This window comes from Canis lupus, chromosome 3 (genome assembly GCF_011100685.1).
Source record: "Canis lupus familiaris isolate Mischka breed German Shepherd chromosome 3, alternate assembly UU_Cfam_GSD_1.0, whole genome shotgun sequence".
Lineage (NCBI taxonomy): Eukaryota > Metazoa > Chordata > Mammalia > Carnivora > Canidae > Canis > Canis lupus.
The window spans coordinates 75,310,987-75,335,315 of NC_049224.1; the positions used below are offsets into that span (position 1 = coordinate 75,310,987).

At 38.8% G+C, this 24,329-nt stretch overlaps 1 protein-coding gene across 2 annotated transcripts in view; it reads right to left on the bottom strand.

Annotated features, from left to right (window-relative positions):
* Window positions 1-24,329, bottom strand: part of NWD2 (NACHT and WD repeat domain containing 2) — a 174,772-nt gene that overhangs the window by 78,546 nt on the left and 71,897 nt on the right. The window contains exon 3 of one of the 2 annotated variants that reach the window (XM_038533507.1): window positions 11,474-11,590. In XM_038533507.1, the coding sequence (XP_038389435.1) occupies window positions 11,474-11,590 (117 nt within the window). The remainder of the gene's footprint in view (window positions 1-11,473; window positions 11,591-24,329) is intronic. The other variant, XM_038533508.1, reaches the window with a different exon arrangement.

Genomic DNA, 24,329 nt, shown 5'->3' on the forward strand with positions numbered 1-24,329 from the left:
GGTGAATACAAAGGAAAAAAGTTCTGGAAGGAAAGTAAAGGTGCTACCTGAGTGAACACATGAGTGATAAAAAATGGTAAGACTTATTGCTGACAGGGAGAATGCCTCTCTGGATAGAAGATCACACTGGCCACAGCATTCCCCCAACCCAGAGCCCAATCCAGTGCAAGGCCCTAAGTCTCTTCGATTCTGCGAAGGCTGAGAGAGGTGAAGCAGCTCAGAAGGAAAATCTGAAGCTAAGCAGAGGGTGGTTCATGAGGTTTAGGGAGAGAGCCATCTCTGTAACGGGAGAGTACAAGGTGAAGAAGCATGTGCTCATGTACAAGCTCTAGCAAGTTACCCAGAAGATCGGGGCAAGATAATTAACAAGGGTGGCTACACTAAAGCAGATCTTCAGTGTAGACAAAACAGTGTCTCTTGGAAGAAGATGCCATCTGGCCCTTTCATAGCTAGAGAGAAGTTAGTGGCTGGCTTCAGAGAAAGGACAGGCTCATTCTCTTGTTAGGGACTAATAGAGCTGGTGACTTGAAGTTGAGGCCAGTGCTCATTTACCATTTCAAAAATCCTAGGGCCCTCAAGGATTGTGCTAAATATATTCTGCCTGTGTTCTGTCAATGGAACAACCAAGCCTGGATGACAGCACATCAGTTAACAACATGGTTTACTGAATAAGCCCACCATTAAGACCTATTGCTCAGAAAGATTTCTTTGAAAATTTGACTGTTCACTGATCATCCACCTGGTCACCCAAGAGCTCTGATGGAGGTGGACAATGAGATTAATGTGATTTTCCTGCCTGCTAACACAAGCATTCTGCAGCCTGTGGATCAAGGGGTCATTTCAACTTTCAAGTCTTATTAAAGAAATACATTTTATAAAGCTGTAGGTGGAATAGACAGTGATTCTTCTGGTGGGTCTGGTAAAGTAAATTGAAAGCTTTCTGGAAAGGATTCATGGTTCTAGGTGCCACTAAGAATATTTGTGATTCATGGAAAAAATGAAATATAAGTGTATATATAAATAAAAGAACACTAACAGGAATTTGGAAGAAGTGATTCCAATCCTCATGGATGACTTTGAGGGGTTCAAGACTTCAGTGGAGGAAGTCACTACAGATGTGGTGGAAAGAGCAAGAAATACAGAGTTAGAGCCTGAAGAAGATAGAACTGAAGTGCTTTAAGCCCATGATAAAACTTGAACAGATGACAAGTTGCTTCTTATAGATGGGCAAAAAAGGTAGTTTCCTGAGATGGGATCTATGTCTGGTGAAGATTCTGTGAAGATTACTGAAATGACAACAAAAGGTTTAGAATAGGGCATAAAGTAAGTTGGTGAAGCACTGGCAGGGTTTGAGAGGATTAACTCCATTTTTTTTAAAGATTTTATGTATTCATGAGAGACAGACAAAGAGAGAGAGAGAGGCAGAGACACAGGCAGAGGGAGAAGCAGGCTCCATGCAGGGAGCCCGATGTAGGACTTGATACCGGGACTCCAGGATCATTCCCTGAGCCAAAGGCAGATGCTCAACTGCTGAGCCACCCAGGCATCCCTATTAGCTCCAATTTTCAACAAGTTGTACTGGTGTAAAATGCTATCAAACAGTACCAGCAAAAAGGTTATGACTTGGTGAAAGCTCAGATTTTGGTTAGCATTTTTTAGCAATAAAATTTTTTTAAGTTAATACATTGTGGGTTTTTTTTAGATTGAATGCCATTATTAATAGATCACAATGAGAAGCTTTTGCACAGCAAAAGAAACAGTCAACGAAACTCAAAGACAACCTACAGAATGGGAGAAGATATTTGCAAATGACCTATCAGACCTATCTTGCTAGTTTTCAAGATCTATAAAGAACTTCTTAAACTCAACAGCAAAGAAACAAACAATCCAATCGTGAAATGGGCAAAAGACATGAACAGAAATCTCACAGAGGAAGACATAGACATGGCCAACAAGCACATGAGGAAATGCTCCGCATCACTCGCCATCAGGGAAATACAAATCAAAACCACAATGAGATACCACCTCACACCAGTGAGCATAGGGAACATTAACAAGGCAGGAAACCACAAATGTTGGAAAGGATGCGGAGAAAAGGGAACCCTCTTGCACTGTTGGTGGGAATGTGAACTGGTGCAGCCACTCTGGAAAACTGTGTGGAGGTCCCTCCAAGAGTTAAAAATAGACCTGCCCTACGACCCAGCAATTGCCCTGCTGGGGATTTACCCCAAAGATACAGATACAGTGAAACGCTGGGACACCTGCACCCCGATGTTTCTAGCAGCAATGTCCACAGCAGCTGAACTGTGGAAGGAGCCTCGGTGTCCAACGAAAGATGAATGGATAAAGAAGAAGTGGTTTATGTATACAATGGAATATTACTCAGCTATTAGAAATGACAAATACCCACCATTTGTTTGACGTGGATGGAACTGGAGGGTATTATGCTGAGTGAAGTAAGTCAGTCGGAGAAGGACAAACATTATATGGTCTCATTCATTTGGGGAATATAAAAAATAGTGAAACAGAATAAAGGGGAAAGGGGAAAAAATGAGTGGGAAATATCAGAAAGGGAGACAACATGAGAGACTCCTAACTCTGGGAAACGAACTAGAGGTGGTGGAAGGGGAGGTGGGCGGGGGGGGAGGGTGGGGGTGACTGGGTGATGGGCACTGAGGGGGGCACTTGATGGGATGAGCACTGGGTGTTATTCTATATGTTGGCAAATTGAACACCAATAAAAATAAATTTATAAAAAATAGATTACAATACAGTGTAAACATAACTTTTATATGCACTGGGAAACCAGAGAATTCATTTGATTCACTTTATTGTGATACTCACTTTACTGAGGTGGTTTTGAATGAAACCCTCAATATCTTTGAGGTGTGCCTGTATTTTGAAGCCATGTTATTAGATGGTTATAAATATAGGAATATTATAGCTTTTGTTTTTTCTGAGTGAGCGAGAGCATGAGTGTGGAGGGAGGGGCAGAGGGAGAGGAAGAGAGAACCTGACATGGAGCCTGATGTGGGGCTTAATTCCACAACCCTGACATCATGATCTGAGCTGAAATCAAAAGTTAGATGCCTCACTGACTTAGCCACCCCTATTATATCTTCTCAATGAGTTGAACTTTTTATCATTATGAAATGTTCCTTTATCTTCTTAGCTTAAAGCTTACTGTGTGGTATTGATAAAACTTTCTTTTGGTTAGTGCACAGCACATATTTGAATTGTATTTTATTTGGAGTGTTTAGTCTGTTTACATTTAATGAAATAGTTGGGTTGAAGGCTATCATCTTTCTGTTTATTGTACCCATTCTTTATTCTTCTTTTCCAGTCTTCTTTTAAAGGAGTTATTCTATTGATTTCCTTACATGGAATTTGTATATCATTTTGCATCCTTATGTAGTGGTTCTGGTACATATAGGTATAATATTCATCCTTGACTTATTACAGATCAACTTTCATTTTTACTTTTATCAAACACATTTTATCACTTCCCAAATAATGCAAGACCACCTTCAAAAGTGGTTAGACTACATTTGTCCCTTTTGCCCTTTGAGCAAAAATTTTGGTCTTACCTCTCCTTCCTTATAAGTTACAGTCTCTACACAGCATTATTACTGTTGCTTAACACTCAATAGCCTTTCACCTTATCCTTTTCAGTGCTCTTGATTTCTTCTTATGTATTCAATTTTCTCTCTGTGGTCATTTTCTCTAAGGCTTTTGAAAGCCATCTTCTAGTTTTTCTTCAAATGTGGATGAGCTGATGACAAAGTCTTTCTGTTTTTGTCTGGAAACATCTTTGTTTCAGTTTTGCTTTTGCAGGATACTTCCACTAGGTAGACCAATCTAACTTGGCTGTTTTTTTCTTTTAGCTCCTTAAAGATGTCATTTCATTTTCTTTTGACAATTCTCTGATGGGCTTTAAGGTTTTTTTTTTTTTAATTTTTGCTTTTAAGTAGCTTACTGCAAAGTGCTCAGGTGCAATTGTTTTGCTTGGGGTTTACTGACTCCTTGAACCTGTGCGAGTTGATGTCTTCAAATAGTTTTTGGAAAATTCTCACTTGTTATTTCTTTCATGTCCTGTTTCTTTTTCTGGAACTCCAATTATACTTATGTGAGATGATTTGTGCCTCACCTATTGCTTCTACTTCATTCTGTCTTCCCTACTCTTTAAAGAAAATCTGTGCTTCAATTTGGATTTTTTTTTTTTTTTGATTTTACTTGAGAGCGAGCGAGCAAGAGAGAACACAAGTTGGGTGGAGGGGCAGAGGCAGAGAGAGGGAGTACACTCCCTGCTGAGCAGGGAGCCAGACATGGGGCTTGATGCCAGGACCCTGAGATCATGACCTGAGCTGAAGGCAGACACTTAACTGACTGAGCCATTGCAGGCACCCCCAATTTGGATATTTTTTTATTGACATCCCTTTGGGTTCACTAATCTAGTCATCTACTGTATTGAGTCTACTATTAAGCCTATCAATTAAGTTTTAACTTTCAGATACTGTATATTTTAATTCTAAAATATCCGATTCTTTTGTATTTTTATAGATTCCATTTCTTTGTTGAAATTATCTATCTTCTCATTTATTTTACCTATCTTTTTCTCTATTTTCATTAATATTTCAAATAGTTATTTGCTTTTGCTTGCCAACTCTATCATCTTGGTCATCTTGTTTTGTTGATCATTTCCTTTGCTGTACAAAACCTTTTTATTTTGGTATAGTATCAACAGTTTATTTTTGATTTTGTTTTCCTTGCCTGAGGGGACATATCTAGAAAAATTTTGCTAAGTTTGATGTCCAAAAGATTACTGCCTATGTTTCTTCTAGGAGTTTTAGGGTTTCAGGCCTCACCGTAGGTCTTTAATCCATTTTGATGTTTTTGTGTATGGTGTAAAGAAGACTGTTCAGTTTTCCAGGCACCATTTGTTGAAGAGACCATCATTTCCCCATTGTATATTCTTGGCTCCTTTGTCATAGATTAATTGACTATATAAGTGTGGTTTATTTTTGGGTTCTCTATTCCATTTATCTATGTGTCTATTTTTGTCTGGGCATTGTATTTATAAGAACTGATATTTATAGGTCCCTCTTCTTATGTTAGACTGGCAGGATAAGAGGCTAATGAATTAGTTTCATCAGTATTTGAATTGGGTAACACCTAGGTTGTAGTTTTAGTTGAATTAAAATGTGTCAGTGGCACAGTTTGAATAATCATGTTAGGTTTTAGTGCACTCTGTCTTCTAAACACCAAGAGATTGTGGAAGAAGACTTCCCACTGCTTTTCCATCCTACCTACCCACTGATCAGCACGTGTCTCATGGAGAAGACTGCTGAGACTTTGGGGCTCCTCCATGTATAAAGCCAGCTCACCAAGAAAGGGCTTTTCTCTCTGGAAATTAGCTTGCCTAATCATCTATGTCTTCATAGCTCTATTATTTCTCTATAAATAGAATGTTTATAGTTTTTTAAGTTGTTGAAATTCTACTCAGAAGCATAAGTCCTTTGGATTACAGTTTTCAAAGAACATTTTTTCTTACCAAGTTACACAGAGATTGATTGCTCTTTCACTTTCCTTTCTCCATAACTCTTTTTACCATAATTTCTTTTACCACACAAAACATATCATACCATATGAACTGCAAAACAGTGGCTTAAACATATATATAATTAGCACAAATGAATGAAAGGGCTTTCTTGGATTCTACCAAGATAATTGTCTTTTCAATAATAATTTTCAGTGTTTGCCCACTGTAACATTCCTTTGGTAATGATGAGGTAATTTACCATTGGAACCTAATTGGAACTTATTTTATTTTTTTTAAATATTTATTTATTTATTTTTTTATGATAGTCACAGAGAGAGAGGCAGAGACACAGGCAGAGGGAGAAGCAGGCTCCATGCACCGGGAGCCCGATGTGGGATTCGATCCCGGGTCTCCAGGATCGCGCCCCGGGCCAAAGGCAGGCGCCAAACCGCTGCGCCATCCAGGGATCCCCGGAACTTATTTTAGAGCTACTGACAGCTAGTTGATTTCAAATGGACAAGCTTAATTTTATAGAGTCTTAAGGTTTTAGATGAATTTTTTTCTTTAATGTTTTAAAGAAAGGACTTAAAAAACTTAGATTAATTTAAATGATTTTCCAGTTCAAATCAATGACTGTTTTTCTATTTTTAATACATTTTAATACATCTCATACACATACAAGTATGAGAACTAAATCATATAAAAACCCTGTATATTTTATTAAAGTATACACCAAGACTAAGCATTTGTATTATTTTTTCATGTTTAATTTAGTATACCTAAAATGGTAAATCAATCATCTGCTGGAATGTGGATATTTTCCAAAGCTAAACTGTCATAAGAACACATTTTGTCAAATTCAATGATTTCCGAACTCTCACTGTACAGTTTTCCCTAACTGAAAATCACTTCAACCAAACTGAATTTGAACCATTAAGGCAGCATAATTTAATTTTGAAGGCAAGTGGGGACACAGGTGATAAAGAACTGATCTTTATGCTTCAGGTTTCATTCAATAGTGTCCCTCAGGGATGTACAAATATGGAAGAGTTTCATTTTTACCAGTAACAACTATGGACCTTGCTTTGTTTCATCTTGACTTCCCTGCTTAGTGGAAAAAGTTAAAAAATTTCTCAATAATGGATAGATTTCTCGGTCCAACTCTTTCTGTTTTCATATTTCTGGCTTGAAATTTAGCTCAGTTGAAAATGTCTCTGAGTTCCCTTCTTCCCACTTTGTGCATCGTCTTCAGTGCAGCTGCCAGGAGCTGCCTGTGGCAGGCAAGAGTGTGTCCTGCTCTCTGTTCTCTGTCTGGACCGTCTGGACCACTGATGATGTGTATGCAGGGGTGAGGGATGGAAGTCTGGTTTGGCGTCCCCTTACACTCAGGTAAGAATGATGGCAGTAGTCCCATTCTTTTGGTCTCAGCTGCTTCTCTATCCAATGCTAACAAATTATGTCTGTGTATATATGGTATCCTAAAGAAGATGCTGTATGGGCTGTGGCTTCCTGAGACTTCTAGGAGTTGACAAAGCATACCACAGGCAGCATTCTCTTTGTCCCGACACTAAGAGATAGGGAATGACCCTTTGAATGTGAAGTTCTGGAATCTCCTCTTACCTGGTATCTCCTCTTACCTTCCAGTAGCACCCAGAACTCCTTGAACTGGCTCCCCGCATGGGCCTGGGGTGACCCCCCTCGGGTAGTCTGCCAGTGCCTTTCCTCCAGTAAATCTCTACATCATCCACTCTGGAGTGGGGCAATGTAGTGAGATGCTGTCTGCATCCCCCACGGCTCCTACATACTTGGGGGACAGCTCCCCTAATTCTATAAGGAAGCTTTTCAAACTCCCAGTTATTCAAGCCAGGAGAGCGGCTGCTTTATATCAACTTGGGCCAAGAGACAGGACTTCACCTAAGGTCCAGGGTTAATACTCAGATATCACAAGCAATTCTTTTTGGGTTTTCCAAATTTGGAAGAATGATAAGAAAACCCTCTCCATAAACACACATCATGAAGAGGGACGGGGATGAGAGAACTCTCTCTCTTCAAAAGACAATATTCCTCTCCCACTTCATAAGGAATTTTTATGGATTAAGTGGATAGGACAGGTTGATGGGGAAGATTCTGTTAACCTTTCCATATTTTGGTGGGGAGGGACTGAGGCAGTTCTCTGCGATAATGACTCTGTACTCAACTGTAAGCTGTCTTCTTGTTAAGGGCAGTCCTGGTCAAAATCCTTCCTTGGGAGCAGGTGAAGGTCTAAGTAAATTCCAGCAAATTCCTATCTAGCAAATGAATATACACTCTCTATATTTTACAATGTTTGTAAAGAACATACTCAAAACCCCTTTAATATTTGACTTTAATATTTGATGGTGTGAATCAAGTCTTAGTGTTTTCTATATGTGGACTATCATCATCAATTTCAAAGGGAAAAATATCCAATATCACAGAAATGTCCATTATGAGTAAAATCATTTTATTTTCATTTGAAAATAATTTAAATCACAACATACTGATAACTAATGGTTGTGTAGCCCTTTATAAAGAACTCATATCACATCTGGTTCCTATAAACTTCTGATATTCATTCAACATTTACTTATATTATTTCCCCATTTTATGGAGGTGATAATTAAAGCATGGTGAGGCTAGTTAACCTCTCTGTCAGAACCAGGGCTCCAATTCAGGTTGTGAAATAAAACTTCTGGGTTTTTCCTCACTGTGGGTGCCTTACTTATAAAAAAATGATGTTTGTTTTCTCAGTATGACATGTCTCCTGAGTTAATTCTCTGAGGGTGGAACTGGACCTGCATATAGGCACCTTACTCCATTCTATCCTTGGGATCAAAGACCAGTGCACAGAGAGCTGTATGAGACAGCAATCCTGGATGGGTGGGCATAGCCCGTGTGATGCCAGGGCCTTGGGCCATATCCCAAAGCACAACTTGTAGGAAAGGAAGTTGGAAAGAGCCAAGCACATGTAATATTTAAATCCAAGTTCCCTCTGGGCCTCAGTTCTCTGGGTACTTAATTCATTTGTACCTAATGTAGAGTTAATACTTGTAAAGCCTTTGAAAATATAAAAACTTTCATTCAGCAGTAGTGAATTTCCTTGCCAAAAATGTTAGCATTAGGGAAAATAATATGCCACGCTTTGCATCCACAGGGGTCATCACAACTTCTAGAAGTACCACAATGGAGCACCGGGCGAGGAAAGTGGAACTCAGAAGGGACACCTAGACACCTGCTGCTGCCATAGTTACAAGCAAAAAGGCTGGAAAAGAGGTACCATTTCCCATAAGCTGTGAGGTAAGTCTTGCCTGATTTAGGATCACTGGGGTGAAGAATCCTAGCTGTCTCCACAGAAGACATGGTTGCCCTGGGTTTCACATGTTTTAGGGAGCAGGCGGAGGGATAAATCATTTGTTTACACTTAGTGAGGTTGTCCCTGATGTTCTAGTATTTAACCTTTACTCTCAGAATCTGCTGAAATCTTCAGTCTTTACTCACTCCCTTACCAATACATTTTAGAATTAATGGCTATGACTCATTTTTGTTAGTTTCAGTAGGACATGCCCCAGGGGGATAAAATGAGGGAGAATGTCTCTCTCATTCCTGAATTTTTGAGGCTGGATCAGGATAGAGCTGTGGAGGGCATTACAACTGTGACTCCCCAGGCCACACCTCCCAAATCTGGCTTTCCAAGCATCAGGGAACCCGGTCTCACTTGTCTTCCACAGTCTGAATCTCTTCTGCTATACCTCTACCAGACTGCTTTGTATTCTCTCCTTTGATGACAACTTTCTTGGTGATGCACCCATTATAATTTGGGCCAGGTGATTTCATCTTTAGATAGCTGTTACCTGTCATCACTGTTATCCTTCAAAACTAATACTTACTGTGGACTGTGTAGGTGAGACTCTGCAAAAGTGCTCTGGAGTTTTATTTCATCTTCAGAATGACCCCGGGAGCTAGATGACTATCATCATCATCTTTAGTTCACAGATCAAGAGACTGAGACTTAGGGTAATAAAGAAACTCCTCCACTGTCACGCAGCTATGAAATGTCAGAACCCAGGGATCTGTGATCTCAAAAGCAGTGAATGCTGTATCTTCCAATTTCTTCACCTAGTGCTGAGCCTGTTTCCATGTACTTTCCATCTGTTGGGCCCTGTTCTGTCCTCTGAAGATCCACAGAAAAAGTCTTAATTCCCCTGCCATAGAACCTCAGATATCTAACATGGCTTTCAGGACTTTCTGTTCTGTACAGACTCTAGGACACAGTTTTTACATGCCCATTCTTCAACCCTCCAAGCCATGTGTTTTTGTTGGGCTTCCAACGTTATTAGCATTCTGAGGAGGCTCCATGTTCTGCCCTTTAACCTATACCTGGAGACCATGGTAGGCCTTAAAATACATCAGATCACTTCAGTCCTCTGCTCAAAACACTCTGGCTTCTCAGGTCATTGAAATCAAAATCTACGGCCTCTTCGCCCCTCTTGCTCCTACTGTTTCCTGTACATGCCAACCATGGTCCCAACTCCTCTCTCCGGAATGTTCTGATCTGGAAATCTACCTGGTCCTTTCTTATCCCTCTTCTTAGCTCCCCTCATGGATATTCCTTACCTTATCAGTAAGGCCTTCTCCAACTACTCTACTGAAAATAACAACTCTCTCCCCTCATGGGTGTTCCCTCTTCTCCCTCTTTTTTTGTATTCTTCTCCATGCTACTTGTGACTTTGCTTATTTCCTTCATTTTTGCCTGCCCTCTCCCCTTGACCCTACCGAAGAATGCGAACTAGCTCTAAAGGGCAGGGGTTTTATCTTCTTAATTCAAATCTAAGGTTAAGTCCTAAGTGGCACACAAAATAACCATTTTGTATGGGTCAACCTACCATATCCCCAGCACTAAGTGCAATTCCTGGCGCAGCATTTAATAAGTAGTTGGCAAATAAGTGAACAATTCATATACTGATACTAAAAATGTTACAGAGCTTTTATGCACTTTATTATCCTCAGTAAGAACTTCCCTATCAACTGGTCAGATTTCTGATAGCATCTGTCTTCCTAATCCTAGGTGGAGCTGAATATAAATAGATAAATAAATATGAAAAACTCTTGTTGCTACATTAAGCCAACTTAGCTTTTAATGGTATGATAATTTCTTCGAAGCATTCACTAGTAATTTTAACACTCATCTATCAGCCTCAGAACATTCTGTGTTGAGAGGAGCAACTTCCTTATCCATTGCTAGAATCTTTTTGGATTCAGGGTAAGGTTCTTTCTTAAGCTAAATTAAGTCAGTGATGTTACACAATCACCTGCTATAGAATGACCTACTTTTCTTACTATCACTGCATTTAGATAGAAAAGTGGATATTCTTTCAAAAACAATGTTTCACTTGAAAAATTTATTAATTTGTAGCTTTTAATGAACACCTAGCTGAAAATCACTCCAAAGATACATTTTTTTTCTACCTTTTCTATTGGTGGACTTGACCTCACATATTGGTTTACTTTAACAATGTTTCAGTCAGTGTGTTACAAAATTACCAAAAACCCTAGTGTCAAGACATGGATACACTATGATGGAACATGGGTTCCAGGGTAGGGACTCTATGCTGACACAGTCATCCTTCCTGCTGATCACAAGGTGTTGCGGCAATGGTTGTCAAACCCCAGTCATCCCTTCGATTACCACTTCAAATTATTCACCGTTAATTTGCAGTGCTTCTTATGGAAAGCTGAAGGTTTTGTTCTCACACATTGAGGGCAAGGAGACAGTTGAAAGGTTTTAAATAGACACAGAAAAGCCAGTAGTTTTTCCTCATTCAAAATAATTAAAAGTCCCTTAAAAAATCACAAATCAACAACAATTCTCACAGTCATCTACAATTTCATATAAAGCATTAGTTTTTTTATACCCACAACAAAACATGGACCTGCAGAAGTTTTCAAACAATCCTCCAGCAGCTTCATGCGAGTCTTCTGGAGCTCTGGGCTGTCCCATTCATCTTCATCAATGCCCCAGTAGAGATCTATGACCTGGGAACCAACAGATGAGGCAGTGTTAATTTATCTGCAGGAAAACTTCATTTACCTGTGGGCTTTATTCTTATTTACAATGTTAAGCTGAGTGACTTTTAACTTTTCTCTTTGCAGCATGTTTTACCTTGAGAGGGAAAATTATGTTTAAGATCTCTTCAAATCTATTTTTTTAAAATCCCATGATAGGCTAGGGATGAACATTATAATTTCTTTTGTTCCTTATTATACTGTTGACATGGCCCCAGAGAAAATGAAATGTTAAATGTCAGAGGCTTTGCAGGGCAGGCTTTCATTACATTGAAACGGTAACAGGCTTTCAAAAAAAAGTGTTTGGAAGCACCTGGGATATGGTTATCACATTATTTGAGACAAAAAGATAGTGTATGATATTACTGTGTATCTTAATATGAGGTGGGAAAATGACAACAGACATTAACATATACCGACCTAACAGGAAACATGGAAATTTCTTGCAAAAAATTTAAAACCTAAAACAATCTTGTTATGATGCTTTATCCCACGGGGATTTTGTTTATGTCTCTTTCATCCGAAAGCAGTTTGGCTTTCATCAATATATGCCTGAAAACCATGTATTGGAAACAATGAAAGGTGGTATGCTTTAATGAGAAGTGAGGATAATAGGATCTTCTATCTCCTTACTTCAAAGACTATGAGGAAAGATTCTGAGAGTCTGTAAAGACATTTAGAAGCACACTCTTTGAAAAATCTGCTGTGAAGAGCAATGTGTGTTCCATTCCCTTTACTCAAGGCTGTTCTGCATAAGGTAAATGTTTCCGATTATAGCTTTGAAGATTTCCTTTGTTTCCCACAAGCAGAAAAAGAACCTCTCCCTACTGGCTGTTTGGCATTCAGTGAGATGCAAGCACAGAGCATGCGTCCAGTAATTGTGCCCCTAGCAGATCTCAGGGACTTTGTTTACTTCTCATCTCTTGGCCATGGCCCTGCAGGGGTGTGTTTGTATCAGATCTCTGTCAATCTGTGTTTGAATTTTTAGATGGCTGATAAAGATATGTCTCATCTCCCAATATATCCCTTCTGCCTCTCTTCTCCACACTTCTAGCCTGGAAGAAGCGGTCACTTTTCTATTTGTAGCATTCCAGCTGTTCGTTCATTACATCCTAGATTAAATTCATAGGTGATCAGGATGGTTTGAAAGTTATTTAGCTAAATTTAGGGGGGCAGATGAAATAAGGACCCCTACCGTTCCACCATCCTGCCTCCCTCAAGATATAAGTTATATAATAAATGAAACTATCACATATCTTTTGGGGGGGAGGTTCTTCCCTTTGATCTACCTTATAAAGTTGAATCACAATATCAAGGAACAGTACACCTGAGATGATAACTTCAGTGTCCCAAATGAAAGCCTGTAGCTGTGGCTATTTAAAATTAAATAGAAATTAAAATTAATCCAAATACTCCATAGCCACATGTGGCTGCTGACTCTCATGTTGGAAAGCACAGATACAGACCACTTCACCATCACAGAAACTTTAATTTGATAGAACTGTAAATTACTGAGATTATTAGAACAAGACATTTTTGGTCATCTACTAATAAATGGCCAAAAACACAAATCTGCAATGTGAATGCTAACTCTTAGCTGTGCCATGCATGGACTGACAATCATTCACAGAGCCTATTGTCCATGCTTTTGGCTGACACTGTTTGAACATATTTAAAGACATACCTGAGGAAAGGTCTGATTCAGAACCAATGAAGAGAAACAAATGGTAAATATAAAGGCTAATATAACAAAAGCTATAAATATATACTAGCTCTTCTCTCCTCTTTAAATTACCTAAAATTATATAAAATAATTATAACAATATAATCAGATTCATAACATATATAGAGGTTATATATATAGCAATAGCACAAAAAGGGCATAGAGCTCTAAAGGAGTAATCCTTCTATAGCTCACTAGAATTAAGTTGGTATAAATTATAAGTAGATTCTGATACGATGTATCTTAAGATAACTATGAAGCAATAACTCAAATATAGTGAAAAAGTATTAAAGGAATTAACACAAAGCAAAAAAGTAAAAGAAATAGAGGAACACAAAAGATATAGGAGGGAAAAGAAGTCAAATAACAGATATAATCCAAACTATATTAAGTGTGAATGTATCAATCCAATCAGTGGCAGAGATTGTCAGACTAGATCAAAAACAAGATCCAGCTATATGCAGTCTATAGGCAAGACACTTTGGATTCAAAAGGATGGAAAAGATATATCATGCAAGCAGTAACCATAAGAAAGCTCACGTGACTACTGATCTCAGACAAGAGATTTTAAAACAAAATGTAACTAGAGGTAAAGAGGGACATTTTATAATGATAAAAGAGTCAATCCATCAGGAAGATATAGCAATTATAAATGTAATACAACTAATAGCTGAAAAATGTATTAAGTACAACAGAAGTAAAGGGAAAAACAGACAATTCAACTATAATAGTTGGAGACTTAAATATTTCACATTCAATAAAGAGAAGAATGAATAGGAAGGTCAATTAAAAAGTAGAAGACTGGAACAATATTATAAACTAACTAGATATAATATTTATAGAAGAGTCTCTCAACAATAGTATATACATTCTTAAGTAAACATAAAACATTGGCCAGGAGAGGACATTTATTAGATAATAAAACAACCCTCAGTAAACTAAGATGGATTTAAATGATATAAAGTATGTTTTCTGAACATAAGGCAATGACATTAAAAATCAGTATTACAGAAATTCGGGAAATTCATAAATATATGGAAATCAATATTCTCCTAACCAAGAAGTCAAAGAAGAAATCACAAGGGAAATTTAAAAAATACTTTGAGACAAAGACACAAGATACCAAAACTTACAGGATGCAGTTACAATAGTACTTAAAGGGAAATTTTAGCTATAACACCTATATTAAAAAGATCTCAAACCAATAATCTACCTTAAAACAATAGAGGTTGAGGAAGACAAAAGGAAATGAAAAAAAAATTCCATGGTCATGAATTGGAAGAATAAATATTATTAAAATGTCTAGTTATACAAAACAATCAACAAATTCAATGCAATCCCTGTCAAAATACCATCAACTTTTTTCACAGAGGTGGAATAAATAATCCCATGGAATCAGAAAAGATCCCAAATATCAGAGGAATTTTGAAGAAGAAAACCAAAGCCAGTGGCATTACAAGTCTTACAGTGTCAGACTTCCCACTATATTACAAAGCTGTAATCATCAGGACAGTATGGTACTAGCATAAAAACAGACATCTATATCAATGGAACAGAATAGAGAACCCAGAAATGGACCCTCAACTCTGTGGTCAGTTATTTTTCGACAAAGCAGGAAAGAATATCCAGGAGAAAAAAAGGCTCTTCAACAAATGATGTTGGGAAAATTGGACAGCCACAGGTAGAAGAATGAAACTGGACCATTTTCTTATACTATACACAAAGATAAACTCAAAATGGATGAAAGACTTAAATGTGAGACAGAAATCAATCAAAATCCTAGAGGAGAACACAGACAGAAACTTCTTGCTAGACATGACTCCAAAGGCAAGGGAGTCCAAAAGCAAAAATGACCTATTGAGACTTCAACAAGATAAAAAGCTTTTGCACAGCAAAAGACATAGTCAACAAAACTAAAAGGCAACCAATGGAATAGAAGATAATTTGCAAACGACATATCAGATAATTGCAAATGACATATCAGATAAAAGGCTAGCATCCAAGATCTATAAAGAACTTAAACTCAACACCCAAAAACCAAATAATCCAGTCAAGAAATGGGCAGAAGACATGAACAGTCATTTCTCTAAGAAGTCATACAAATGGCCAAGACACATGAAAAAATGCTTCACATCACTCAGCATCAGGGAAATACAAATCAAAACCACAATGAGATAGTACCTTACATCAGTCAGAATGGCTAAAATTAACAAGTCAGGAAACAACAAATGTTGGCAAGGATGTGGAGAAAGGGGAACTCTCTTACTGTTGGTGGGGATGCAAATTGGTGCAGCCACTCTGGAAAAGCAGTATGGAGGTTCCTCAAGAAGTTAAAGATAGAGCTACCTACCCTAAGACCCAGCGATTGCACTACTAGGTATCTACCCCAAAGATATAAATGTAGTGACCTGAAGGGGCACCTGTACCTCAACATTTATAGCAGCAATTTCCATAATAGCCAGACTGGAAAGAGCCGAGATGTCCATCAACAGAGGAATGGATAAAGAGAATGTGAGATGCGCGCACACACACACACACACACACACACACGCACACACACACACACAGGGATACTTATTATTCAGCCATCAGAAAGGATGAAATCTTACCATTTACACTGATGTTGATGGAACTGGAGGGTATTATGCTGAGCAAAATAAGTCAAATAGAGAAAGAGACAATTATCATATGTTTTCACTCATATGAAGAATATAAGAAACAGCAGAAAGCATCATAGGGGAAAGGAGGGAAACAGAATGGGAAGAAATCAGAGGGAGGCAAAAAATGAGACTATTTACTATGGGAAAGAAACCGAGGCTTGCTAGAGGGGAGGCAGGATAGGGTAACTGGGTGATGGATACATTGGAGGGCATGTGATGTGATGAGCACTGTGTGTTATATGCAACTGATGAATTACTGAACTCTACATCTGAAGCTAATGATGTTCTATATGTTGGCTAATTAAATTTAAATAAAAAGACAATAGAGAAAGAAGAGCAAGCCAAGGCTAGCCGAAGGAAACAATAGATAATGGACATTACTGAACAGAGAAACCAATGGTAAAAAATAGTGAAAGGGATTATAGGGGAAAGGAGAGAAGATGAGTGGTAAATATCAGAGAGGGAGACAAAACATGAGAGACTCCTGACTCTGGGAAACCAACAAGGGGTAGTGGAAGGGGAGGTGGGTGGGAGGATGGGGTGAATGGGTGACGGGCACTGAGTGGGGCACTTGACTGGATGAGCACTGGGTGTTATATGTTGGCAAATTGAACTCCAATAAAAAAAAATATACAAAAAACATCCCCCAGAAGTTAAAAAAAAGGACAAAAATCAATGAAACCAAGTTGGTTATTTGAAGAGAAGAAAATGGACATAACTTTAGCTGTATTAAAAAAAAAATGAGGAGGGACCCCTGAGTAGCTCAGCAGTTGAGTGCCTGCCTTCGGCTCAGGTTGTAATCCCAGAGTCCAGGATCAAGTTCCACATTGGGCTCCTTGTGGGGAGTCTGCTTCTCCCTCTGCCTATGTCTCTGCCTCTCTCTCTCTCTCTCTCTCTCTCTATCATGAGTAAATAAATAAAATCTTTAAAAAAATGAGAAGACTCAAATTACCAAAATCATAAGTGAAAGAGAGGCCATTACTACCGACGTGGCAGGAATAAGGGGTTATTAGAGAATACTATGAACAACTATATGCCAATAAATTAGATTACTTAAGTTGAAATGGACAAATATCTAAAGAGAGACAAATCACAAAAATAGACTCAAGACAAAACAGAAAATGTCAACAGAAATGTGGAAAGAGATTAAATAGCTATTTAAAAGAAAAGCATGGGTCCAGATGGAGGCACTGGTGAATTCCACCAATTCTTCACAGTCTTCCAAAAATTAGGAGAATACTTCCCAACTAACTCTATGAGACCAGTATGATCCTAGTACCAATGGCAGACAAAAATATAAGGAAATTACAGAGCAATAGCTCATGAATATAAAACAAAAGGGAAGGATGCTAGAACACTCAAGTGTATTCAGGAATACTTGAACACCTAATCCAGCAGCATATAAAACGTATTATACAACAGAACCAGGTAGTATTCATCCCAGGAATGCAAGGTTGGCCTAGCATCAGAAAATTAACTAATGTAATGCACTATGTATCAATAGAATAAAGGCAAAAGCAAAATGGTAAATCTTAAAGGAGACAGAAAAAACATTCGACACCCTTTTATGATGAAAACACAAACCAAGAATAGAAATTAATTTCCTCAACCTGAATAAAGGGCATACCTGAAAAAACTACATCTAACAGAATACTTAATAAAAAATGAAAGCTTTTCCCTTAAGATTAAGGAACAAGAAGAGGCTATTCATTCTCACCACTTCTATTCAACACTGTACTGGAGTTCCAGCTGGGGAAATTGGGCAAGAAAAAGAAATAAAATGCATCCAGATAGTAAAGGAAGAAGTAGATCTATCTTTATTCATAGATGATACAATCTTATATATTAAAAATCCTGAGAAAACCACTAAAAAGTTATCCCTGGGTGGCTCAGCAGTTTAGCACCCGCCTTTGGCCCAGGGTGTGATCCTGGAGTCCCAGGATCAAGTCCCATATCGGGCTCCCTGCGTGGAGCCTGCTTCTCCCTCTGCCTGTGTCTCTGCCTCTCTCTCTCTCTGTCTCTCTCTCTGTCTCTGTGTGTCTTTCATGAATAAATAAATAAAATCTTCAAAAAAAAAACACTAAAAAATGTTGGAACTAGGGGTACCCAGGTGGTTCAGTCAAGCATCTGACTGGGTTTGGCTCAGGTGATCATCTCAGGGTTGTGAAACTGAGCTCTGTGTTGGGCTCCATGCCCAGCATGGGGTCTGCTTGGGATTCTTTCCCTCTTCCTCTTCCCTCCACCTCTGTCACTCCTCCTCAACACCCTCCATGACTCTGCTGCATGTGAGCTCTCATTCTCTCTAAAATAAATAGTCTTAAAATGTTGGAACTAATAACGAGTTGAGCAAAGTTGTAGGATACAAGATCAATATACAAAAAACAAATATACTTATGCACACTAGGAATGAGCAAACAATTCCATTTAAAAGACCATCAGCAAGAATAAAAAGCTTAAGAACAGAATAAGCCAAAGAAATGTAAAACTTATACTCTTGTAATTACAAAGCACTATTGAAAGAAATTAAAGATAACCTGAGTTAAACTGGAAGACATCCCAAGTAAATGAACTGGGAGAATCAAGATGGCAATACTACCCAAATTAATCTTTAGATTCAGTGCAGTCATCATAAAACTCCCAAGTGGCTTACTTACAGAAATTGACAAATTGATCCTAAAAGAGACCTAGGATAGCTAAGACAATCTTGTAAAAGAAGAACAAATTTGGAGGACTCTCACTTCCAGATTCAAACTCACTACAAAGGTACAATAGGTAGTATGGTACTGGCCTAAGGATATTCAATGGAGTAAAACTGAGAATCCAGAAGTAAATCCTCATACTTATGGTGAACAGATTTCAACATGGTGCCAAAAGAATTCAATGAGGAATGAATTGTCTTTTCAACAAATGGCAGGGAAACAACTGGATATCCCCATGCAAAATAATGTAGTTAGACACCCGACCTCACACCATCTACAAAAATTAACTTGAAATAGATTAGAGACACAAATTGAAGAGTTAAAACAATGAAACTAGTTTTATAGAACACATAGGGGTAAATTTTTGTGAACCTGGATTTGACAATGGTTTCTTAGATATGACAGCAAAGTACAAGTAACCAAAGATAAAAAAGAGACAGATTGGACTTCCTCAAAATTGAAGTTTTGGGCTTTGCTTCAAAAGACACTATCAAGAAAGTAAAAAGAGCGCCCTATTTGATAATGGAATTGCATCTAGAATACATAAGGAACTCCTACAACTCAATAGGATGACAACCTGATTGAAAATGGACAAAGAATCTGAGTAGACATTTCTCCACGGAACATGTACAGATTGCCAATAAATATATGAAAAGATGCTGAAGGTCATTAATCATCAGGGAAATGTAAATCAACCACAAGGAGATAATACTTCATACTACGATGGCTGTTGTAAACAAGATTGATAACAAGTGTTAATGAAAATGTGGAGCAATGTCATAACATTGCTGGTGGGAATATAAAATGCAGCCATTTTGGAAAAAAGCCTGGCAGTTTCTCAAATGGTTAAACAGTTGTCACATGACCTAGCGGTTCTCCTAGATAAATGAAAGCATATGTTCACATGAGAACTTGCACACGAATGTTCATAGCCACATTATTCATAATAGCTAAAGGGTGGAAACAGTTCAAATGTTCATCAAGGGTTCAATGAATAAATATAATGCAGTATATCTATAAATGGAATATTATTCAGCAATAAAAAGTAGCGAAATACTGATGTTACAACATGGATGGAACATGTTGTTCATCCAGACTTGAAAACTTTGTTCTAAGTAAAAGAAGCTAGTCACAAAGGAATATGTTGTGTGATGCCATTTATGTGAAATGTCTAGAACATGCAAATCATACACTTTATTTTTAAATATATATATATATATATATATTTGAAAGGTTTTATTTATTCATGAGAGACAGAGAGAGAGGCAGAGACACAGGCAGAGGGAGAAGCAGGCTCCATGCAGGGAGCCCGACGTGGGACTCGATCCCAGGACTCTGGGATCACACCCTGAGTCAAAGGCAGACGCTCAACCGCTGAGCCACCCAGGCGTCCCACAAATCATACACTTTAAATGGGAGAATTTTGTGTATGTGGATTACATTGCAATGACACTTTGTACCTCTATTTAGTCTTGTGATTTTCTATAGGTCTTACATCCCCTCCTCACAGTATAATTGAGTGCAAGAACAGATGTTTAAATCAAGCACCTGGCATTTTAAGAGTAAACAGTTAGATCTAACCAAATATATATGGAACAAATGACGAAGGTAAAAATCAAAACAAGGCTTTCACTTATGTTTTTAAATAGAAGCCTAAGGGGCACATGATTTATTTGCCACCAATGGAAGTCTTTTGTAATAGTGTTTGCATCTGTTATTTAAAGTCTGGTCACCCTGGCCCTCATCCAGGCCTTTCTAATTCCATGTCTCCTTCCTTTGGTCACTTTCTTTGAATGTTCTCTAGCTTCCAGCTTTCCTCCTTTAAATTATTCTTTCTCAAATGTCTTTATGGGCAGAAAATGATGAAAAAAGATAAAATCAAGCAACCATGAAGGCAGAGAGGAAATAAATAAATGAAATATCTAACTTATGCCTCACAAAACACCATTTTGGCCAAGCAAATCTGCCATATATCCGCATGATCAATAGCTGGCAAAAAGCGGGTGGAATCCAAAGTGCTCAACAAGACAAGATTTATTATATACTTACAAAAATTAAGTTTAGCTTTTAGCCTAATGTCCAGGCACTGCAGACACTGAATCTAATTTACTATTTATTGGAATACTAACTTGTTGACAGCACATTTTATGTGCCTTTACTTATTTCATCATTAGGTATAAACACTTGGGAAAGTAATTCGATTTTATCTTTTTTTTTTTACTTAAAACCATTGAACTTGCTTTAAAATATTCTTAGGGAGGCTAATTTATCATGATTTTCATGTGCTGAATAAGTTTGAAAACAAAAAGCCAGCAAATAAAAGCCGTAACAAATTTTGCCACTTGAATCAGACATAGCCATTTAAATACCAAGATTACCAAACAAACAATAAAGCAACCTGTAAGAAACATATAATGACCTCATGATTTACCCAGAAAAAGGTCAAATCTGAATTCATAACAGCTCTGCAGTATCATTTCTTCAGAAAGAGCTTTTAAGTGTTTTCCAAAATATTTTCCTTCTCAATTTTCCCATGCTATAATAAGACACTACCTGAATGCAAAGCAAAAATGGAACTACAGAGATGACATGACAGATTTTGTTTTTGAATAAAAGCAGTACTGAAATGAAGGCTGTTTCTCAAAGTTATTCCAGAGGGAGGCTACAGGTCTGTTTGAAGGATTTTGTCACTGCCCTATAATTTCCTCTGCAGGAATTATCTCATTCTGTATTAAAAAACAAACAAACAAACAAACAAACAAACAAACAAAAAACCAAAACTCTTGTCACTGTATTGTTAGGTTTGTTTTTATTAAAAATGGTATTTTCCTAGCCTACTGGTTTTTATGTAGATAAGATATAGCTTCGAAAAGACCTTTAGTGCTTTTAAAAAATCACGCCTATTCTTAAAGGAATTCACATCTGCCACCACTAAAAATATTCAAAAGAACACATAACAGGTCAGAAAGTTTTGAAGGAGGGCAACATTACTGTGCTGTGGACATAAATTTCAAGGTCAATACAGCACTCCTTTGGTTTTTATTTAGTTGTGTCCTGTTACTAGAGTGTTCTAGTAAACAGGGAGGAGTCTTTAACTTCAGATTAGGTTCCCCAGATACCGTTTACCAGTGGTGAGTTATGGTGTATAGGTATGTAATTCTTGCTATGTTTAGAACGACTTCCCTGAGATGCAGGGGATACAACAACAACAACCCCTCTTTAGCTCCACATCATCCATGGCCGCACTTTTACGAGAACTATAGCAAATACTGACATTAGGTCACCTTGTGATTATTATCTTGGTCATGAGACACAGGACTAAGATGTACGGGAACATGACTAAGATGGGAATCTTCCTGGAAAGTCGGGTGCTAAATCAAGCCCTGGGAGAATGGGCTGGCCCAAATGGTCATTCACAATCACCAGAAAGAGGGTCCAACAGTCTGATGTAGGAGGATGCTTCACCCAAAGCCTCATGAGACGATTAAATGCTCACCCATGAGGTCTCTGCATCTTGGGAGACTTAGCCTCTGGACAGCCCTAAAAATTATAATGTGATAGTAAAGAAAAATAAACCATAGATGGCAAGACCTCTGACTTTCTAGGCCTAATGGACATGCAGGCAGAGAGAAGGCAGCAGGAGTTGTTGGGGGCAGAGAAAGAGCTGCGAGGCAGAAGCCACTGTGGGTGCATCTGTGTTGAGTATAAGCTGGAGAAGCTCATTCCAGAAAGCAAGAGTAGCTGCAGGCTGCATACGGGAACCCGCTTTCTTCAGTGGCAGCACACCAACCACAAAGTATGTCCTGAGTGAAAAACCCAAAGTTGGCTCTGTCCCCATCACTGGAATTTCAGCAACCAAGGTTTCGGAAGGCCCCCGAGTGCACCTGTGCCTGTCTTTCTACTGTGACTCCCTACGGTAGCTTCTCGCTTCTCTCCTTGCCCCTTCCACTCCGTTCACTATACTGAGGCAGATCTGATCACCAGAGCTGAGACTTCCTCTTCCTCTACCAGACACTACACAGAGTCACTTATGACTCTACTTAAACTTATGAAGTAGTCACATAAGTTTACGTCACTCCTTAAACTTCTAAAGTAGATTAGGAATATTTTCTCTGTCATGTAAATGAAAGAGAAAGTGACTTGTCCCAGGTCCCAGAGGTAGCAAGCAGGAGAGGTGGGATTTGACCCTGGGCTATTAACTTTATGGTGCTTCCTGAAATACACGCTATCGGCCTGAAGGCAGGATCCAGGATCTCTGACCTACTTTAGGAGACCCCCATGAACTAGTCCTTACCTAACTCCCGACCTCATTTCATGTCATGTTCTCCCTCACTGTTCATGCTCTAGCTACATATATACTCTTCACACGTGTTTGTACAAGTGTGTAAATATATGCTGAGATGCCTGTATGTCTATACACGCATGTATATTTACACAAATCCTTATATTTACACATCTGTACCTACCCACATACATTTTTGTGAAATGTGTAAATAAATGCAAGAAGCTTTTCGGGGCAGTGACTTAAGAGCAGCTTGGACATGGGGGCCACCCTGCCTTGGTTCAAATCCTGATGCTGCTGCTTACTGGCTGTGAGATCTCTAGCAGTGATTCACTTCTGTGTTTCTAAGTGTTCTCGTGCAATAAAGTGGAGAAGATAGAATTTACTGATGAGGCTTATGGCAATGATTAAACAACGTAACGCACACACAGCATTTAGAATAAGCGCCTGGTAGGCAGTCAGTACAACATAAAGTTCTTTCTCAAATGCCTAGGAAAAGATGTTCCTTCTGCTTAAAATTTTTTCTAAAGACTTTATTTATTTATTTACTCATGAGAGGGAGAGAGAGAGAGAGAGAGAGAGAGAGAGAGAGAGAGAGAGAGAAAGAGATTGACAGAAACACAGGCAGAGGGAGAAGTAGGCTCCATGCAGGGAGCCCGATGTGGGACTTGATCCTGGGTCTCCAGGGTCATGCCCTGGGCCAAAGGCAGGTGCTAAACTGCCAAGCCACCCAGGGTCCCTGAAATTTTCTTTTCAACATGGGCATCTCCTTCCATCCATCCTTCAGGATTCAGCCTGGACATCAGTTCCCCAACTGCTGTTCGTATGCCTCGAGCAGCATGCCCAGAGCACCCCACATTTCCACTGTAGCCAGTGGCACCCTCACCACTGCTCATAACTCCAGGAAGGCACGAATGAGATTGGCTTTCAATACAAGGGTATCCACTGTCCCCACAACTCCGCCTAGTGCAGAGCAGAGGCTCAGTAAATGTCTGTCAATAAATAAATGAGGCCCAGGGGATCGCCAAATCTAGCCCTGGGGATTTGGGGGTAGACAACAGTGAAGAAATCTGGACTTAACTTTTTTTAAAAAAATATTTTATCTATTTATTCATGAGAGACATACACAGAGAGAGGAAGAGACACAGGCAGAGGGAGAGGCAGGCTCCATGCAGGGAGCCCAATGTGGGACTTGATCTCGGGATTCCAGGATCACATGCTGGGCTGAAGGCAGGCACTAAACCGCTGACCCACCCAGGCATCCCTGGACTTGAAGGTTAAAGGCACAGGAGACTGTTTCTTGGAGAAGAGGGACTTCTTAGATAGAACAGACCTGCCAAGACAA